This window comes from Silene latifolia, chromosome 4, assembly GCF_048544455.1.
Source record: "Silene latifolia isolate original U9 population chromosome 4, ASM4854445v1, whole genome shotgun sequence".
NCBI lineage: Eukaryota > Viridiplantae > Streptophyta > Magnoliopsida > Caryophyllales > Caryophyllaceae > Silene > Silene latifolia.
This window is the reverse complement of record NC_133529.1, coordinates 24,445,821-24,452,664: the sequence shown is the minus strand read 5'-3', so window position 1 is coordinate 24,452,664 and position 6,844 is coordinate 24,445,821. Positions and strand designations below refer to the sequence as shown.

General features: G+C 34.6%; 1 protein-coding gene across 1 annotated transcript; it reads right to left on the bottom strand.

Moving 5' to 3' along the window:
• Positions 1–3,383: 3,383 nt before the first annotated feature.
• Positions 3,384–6,022, bottom strand: LOC141653286 (H/ACA ribonucleoprotein complex subunit 2-like protein). The gene is made up of 4 exons (XM_074461008.1): positions 5,778–6,022; positions 5,576–5,645; positions 4,275–4,380; positions 3,384–3,687 (listed from the first exon to the last, which is right to left on the bottom strand). Exons 1-4 carry the CDS (start codon positions 5,908–5,910, stop codon positions 3,526–3,528), a joined length of 471 nt encoding a protein of 156 aa, XP_074317109.1. The 5' UTR covers positions 5,911–6,022; the 3' UTR covers positions 3,384–3,525.
• Positions 6,023–6,844: the final 822 nt, after the last annotated feature.

Genomic DNA, 6,844 nt, shown 5'->3' with positions numbered 1-6,844 from the left:
AAGGATTTAGCAGTGGAGAAAATTAAGTTGATGTTTTTTTAGGAAGGGTAGACAAATGGAAAATTTGGAGCAAAAAATACTATAATGAGTAAAAATTGTACTGCGAAAATAAATTCCGTTATTTTATTTGTCAGAGAGGTGTCACGTGACTCGTGAGCTCTTAGGACACATAATAACAAGTCATTTAGACCATGTCTTTTTTGGCTTAATTTCAGGTCACTTCGATTATATTTAAGATTTAATCGTGAGAAACAGTCAAACAGGAAGAAATACCCATCCTTACCTTGTGATAAAAAAAAAATCATTAAAATTACACATTTTATGTCACATACTCAATTTTTTTATTAGTTTTGCAATTTTATTTTTTTCTTATATCGAAATACAATGAGGCAAAATATGGAAAAATTAAGTTATAAATTTCAAATGAATAACTAAACACTAAAAAGTAAAAACCCTATAAATACCGCGCATTAGCGCGGGATCTCTACTAGTTTAGATCAATTCAACTATACTCTATTTAATTCAATTAAACTCGTTTTAGCCCAAAAGGAACCGAACTCGTAATTACACAACACACCACCTTTGCTGTTTTCTCGCTCATACAACCCGAAAAAAATTCCATAATATTTTCTCTCTCTCTCTCTCTCTCTCTTTTCTTTCGCCGTCGGTTTATATTGTTTGGGTGAAATTGATTTGATTGTTTCTAATCATTGATTTGATTAATTAATTTTTCCCGTCTGATCAAATCTGGATTTATTATGGGTTTTGAGATAATTTTGGGGTTAATTAATTAGAGCATGTTTGGCCTCGATTCTCAAAAATGAATTTTTGTTTTTCAAACTTAATTTTTCAAAAGTGTTTTTCAAAAACAGAAACAACAAATAGTTGCTTTTATTTCTATGGGTAAAAATATGGATGTTTAGTTTTTGAGAAATTTTGTTTAACTTTTAGAAAACTACTAGTATGGGTGCCCGGCTTCGCCCGGGCCACCTCTACTTACCATTAATTTTTTTTTCATTAAATAAAATTACTTAAAGTTGCATAACCCATAAATTTATCATTAATATATTTTTCTATGATATATCCTAAAATTACGATGAAATAAATTTTGACACAAATTCACTACTCCCGCTATTAATATTTTATTCTTATTAATGAAATAATAGCAATAACATTTCACTACTTGCCCGTAATCATTGTTACTTTCACTACTCCCGCCGTAATTATTGTTACTGTCACTACTGCCGCATTAATATGATAATTTCACTACTCCCGCCGTAATTATTCTTGTTACTTACACTATTGTCGCATTAATATTGATTATTTTACTACTCCTGTTGTTGTTTCTACCACTTTCACTAATGTCGCGCTGATAATATTGTTGCTTTTAGTATTCAAATGAGTGATTACTATCATATTACGAACGAAATTACTTTTACTACTTAGCCATGCAATGTTAAGAGGTTATATATTTATATAAATATATTACATATATGCATTAAATCCGAAAGAATTATGCAATATTATATATTATGGAATCTAACTTGAATTATTTATAACCTACTTATATTATATTTTTTTATGTTAAATAATTAATACATCTAATAAACTATAAAGTTTAATAAAATTGCATAAATTTTATATTTAATATATAATTTTATGATGATAATAATTAATAACATAAGTGTGCATGTTTATACTAATTAATTATTTTATTTTAAGGAAATTGACCATCTTCTAGTTTTCTATAAATATTTAGGAAAATTACCAAACATCTTATTTCTTTTAGTCTCCTTGAAATTGACCATCTTAATTAATTATTTTATTTTAAGGAAATTTACCATATTAATTAATTATTTTATTTTAAGGAAATTGACCATGTTTTAGTCTCTTACAAATGTTTAGGAAAATTACAAGCTTCTATATAATTTAATTTTAACCCAAACTATATAATATTTGCATTGAGATCCCTTAATCGGGTTCATCACACAGTGCTAGTGATTTAAAACTATATAGTATAATTAATTTGTATAACTTTCTTTAATTACATTGAAGTCCCTTGGTTTCTGGATTTAATACTCCCTCCGTACTAGAGCTGATCATGGGCCGGGCCTATGTGGGCTTGGGCCGGGCCGAGATAATAAAAATGGCCCACGTGTGCGGGTTGGGCCGGACCGGGCCAAATGAGAGGGCCTATTTAGCGAGCCCAAGCCCGGCCCTTATGGGCTAAATCGGGCTTTTGGGTCTATATGGGCTTTTCGGACCCTAAAATTTACGACTTACCGAACGAGATAAGTAGTATAATACCTTCAACTTTTACTTTAAATGTGCACTTAGTATAAAAAATCGTACAAAGTATGATAAAATACATATGAATTAATCTCCAAAAATAGAATAAAAGACAATCATCGACACATTATAATGCTTAATCATATCTAGTAGATATGATTTATGTTACGGAAACATCGTTTTTAAATCTCAATAAATATATACATGAGTTTATAAGGAAAATTATATAAAATTTACGCTACTTAAACAAATTTTATAAGAAAAATATTCCTTAATTAATAAATATGGGCCGGGCTGGGCCAAAATTTGGAAAAACGCTTGGCAAACCCCCCAAAAGTACATTGGGCTTTTTTGGGCCGACCCATGGGCTTTTTTGGGCCAAAATAAAAGGCCCAAGCCCTTCAAAAAAGCGGGCTGGGCCAGGTCGGGCCAATAGGCTTGGGCCATTTGATCACCTCTACTCCGTACCAGACCAAAGGTAACACTTACTATAAATAGACGTACCACACTAAAGGTAACATTCCTTATTTGACCCACAACATTACCAAGTTATCCTTATACTCATTTGATATTTACACAAAATGTCATTACATACCCCACCTACCAACCCACAATTAAACCCACAATTACTTACCCCACCTATTTTTTCCCCTTTTACCCTTACTTTTTCCACTTTTTCTTAAATACTCCATTTTTCCCTACGTTACCTTTGGTGTGGTACGGAGGGAGTATATAGTATTGATGTGTTTGGCCAAAAAGTTGTTTTTGAGTCCAAAAACATTTTTACAAATTAGGCCAAACACACTTAATTTCGGCTTTTTTGCCGCATGTATTTTTGTTGGGACAAATTCCAATCTCAACACTAACTTTAGTCCTTTTTGCCCCTCATTTGTCCAATGACAGATGTCCAAAGTTGGAATCTTTGGGGGAATTTTCATCACTTTACATGACAAACGCTGATACAAAAATATTGATTCGATTCTCTTCAATCTCATTCGTTAGGGATGCAGTCCACATGATTATTGCTAGCTTCATCAGTGCAAAAGTTGAAAGCAGTGGTATTAAATTTGGAGCTGATGATTGATTCCGAGATCTAGATTAAAACAAGTACTGATACCAAGCATAAATCAATTTTTCGGGTCATAACTTACATCACGATGATAAGGTTACAAAACAAGACTAACCACTTCTAATAACATAAATTTGATTCCATGCAATCAAGAGGGCGGCGACTTCTCAGAACATAGATGATGCTAATTTACGAGCTTCAGATGCGACTTGATCGTAATCTGCCATCAATTTTTCTTGATCTTCCTGACTTAGCTCACCTTTTGTGGGCTTCTGTAGCACCAAAACGCAGCAGGTTGGTCGCTTTGTGGCCCCCGCACTTGCTAGATCCTGGGAATACGCCAAGCAAATATAAGAGTGAATAACTAATGCTTACTTGTGCCATATCGGCTAAGTAGAATATAACGTTATCTAGCACACGGTAATCATAAACACGCGAGTGGTCAACTAACGACGCAAGTAATCAATCAATCTCGTCATTCCAAACTGTGTACCAAGGAAGTAGAGATACACGGCCCAAAGTACGGACCATGTTACTACAACTTTCTGTATGACCTAACGTACCTCAGTATTCAGTACGATACTCAGTCTTAACACTCAGACATGGGTGCGGTACTTGAAAAGTCCAGTTTTTAAGTTAAAAACATGTCCAGATGTTTTTCGTCTAAAAAGAAATATTGGAACATGACTTTCATCTAGGCTCAATCAAATTTTGATCTAAAAAGAAAGTCGACTCTAATACTTGGATACTCATCTAATCATCCATGTGAGAGACTACTCTATGAGAAGTTTATAATCCTGATGAACAGTGCCTAGTGAAAAAATTTACATGATACGGAGTATTACGCAAGATATAGGATAGGAAGGTGAAAGAAACAAAAGATCAACTAAATAAACCAAGGTGTGTGCCAACTTACTTCTTTTGAAGGGACATAGATGTAAGGAATATCGTTGTCTTCACATAAGATTGGAACATGAGTGATAACATCAATAGGGGAAATATTTCCTGCAATCACACATACTCTGCATTGACAAGAATGCGAAACTCAAATCAGCAAAAGTGGTAAATTAATCTAATTATTTATCAAAAGAATATCTTCAGAGGACGACACTACATAAAATAAAAACATTTAACGCGACAGACAATCAAAAATCAACAAACTACCAGAATTCAGAAGCATAGACATGGTATCATCATTTAACCTAGTCTAGCCAAACATTAACATGAACAAAATCAACTAAACTAGCGCCTAACTGAAATTTTACGAACTAAACTAAACTAATTTGAAGAACAAAAACAAACCAATGTAATACGAGATTAAGTAAAAAAATACAGCGCCTAACTGTATGCCATCATTCCTCATCAATAAGACTCCTCTTAATCTTCGAAATAATATTTATTTACTGCTGCAAGAAGATTGTCACCAATCACCACTCACCACCATATACCTTATAACCTTGTTAACAATCCTCGAAAACCATGTTTGTCATATAGATAAAACATGGAACAACACACTTAATAAGCCACGCTCAACACCCCAACAAATCATAGTAAGCAATCACTTCAGTACTTGTACCATCTAGATTCCTAACATAACATTTACTCCAACGGTCCTGATCAATCGTTGTCCTTTGGTTTTGGCACAAAGACCAAGGAAAGAGGACAAGGGCTAATTACTAATGACAAATGGACCAAATTAAGTGTGAATGATCGAATTGCTCATCAAGTTACATTCTTAAAATAGAAAGGACAACAATTGACCGAGACACCCAAAATGGAAAAGGACAACAAATGACCGGGACGGGGGGAGACCCGAAATTACCAAAGCACAAACAGACACACACAGACAGTATTAATCTCAATACAACAGAACTTCCCCTAGAATATATCACCAGTAAGATAATTCTTCAAAAATCATAAAGTGAGCCAACTATAATCTACCATTTCCTATTTATATTTTAAATAACACAAAATCTCATTGAAGACCGGCGATATCTGTGACGGATACCGTTTCCTAAATGCCCATTGAGAGGTGGGTGAGAAGCACATGGGGGTGCCCCACCTTGTCCCCTCTCCCTTACCCGTCACAAGCAAGACTAGCTGAATAAATAAAAGATTGCAATCAACAGAACATAACAAAAGCGCAGACACATTCATCCTAACTACATGGTTGGACAAAGAAAACAGACGTGTAAATCAGTAAATAAATAAAATTACCCTTTACTGCCGCGACGAATACTCTTAACAACTTCCTTGATACCTCTCTTCAAACACTTGTGTTCGGCAGCTGTAACCGTCAAACCAATAAAAATAACATTTGATTAAAATACGGCCACAAAGAATATAAAAGGTAAACAAATAATTGAGACGGAGGGAGGGAGTATAACATAATATAATAATAAAAATAAAAGAAAGGAACCTCGGCGAACAAGTTTGAAAGTGCGTTTGCAGAGTTTCTTGCCAGCAAGAGGTTGAGCAATAGGAGCAAGAGTTACAGGTGTCTTCTTCTTCTCCTTTTGGTGTGATTTCTCTGTTTCGCTATCACTTCCCATTTTTTTTTTATTTTTTTTTGAAGGTTTGAGGTTGAAGGAGATGAATGGCGGAAATATGGAGGAGCAATTAGGGTTTATGATTTGGGGGGTTGCAGTTTGAGAGGGCTTTACATACTTCGCAAAAAACACACTCAAACAGTCAAACCTAGTCCGGTTTACATCTCCTTCTGGGCCTATGGACACCATTTCTCGTGCTCTCTAACATATGGGCTAATGACCTAGGCTATTCGATGCGCAATCCAATAGGGGTTGAGAAAGTCTCTTATATAAAACGGGTTCATATTTTTTTTTTTAGGTTTAAATGAGAGCATCGCGGGTAAGAAACGAATCTCCAATCTCACGGTTGTAGTAAGAGATTGTAGTACCCAGGCTTTATTTGCTAAAATTAGTTGAAAAGTTAGATGAAAATAAGAACTCATAAAATAGCACAAATAATTGAGACATGATTATATTAACAATGTTTGACAAAGTAACTAATACTTCGAAAGTTACTTTGATTAAAAATGTTAGCTTATTTCACAAATACATCCTCTAGGTAGATCTATGCATAGTAGCGGGTCAACTTGGGCAAGCCCGACCTGGTGGGCCAACTTCCAACGACCTAGCACAGTGTCATCCTCAGGGCGGGCTAGTGTTGCAATTTTCTTGGCTCGACTCCGTTCAAACAATATTAAAAGAATATATGAAGGCCCAATCCGGCCGACATTGGCCCGCTGCTCGTGTGGGCTCGGGCTAGACGAAATTGGTCCAACCCATCATACAGCTCTATCTCTAGGTAACATTTCATTTCTTCTAACTTATCATATCATATCATATCATATTTCATATTATGTATTAATCTTCTAAGTAACTACTGACATGGCATGCTATTATTTCAATTGTGATTACATGGCATCCTCTCACATTAGTGAACATTATTTTTAATGAGTATATC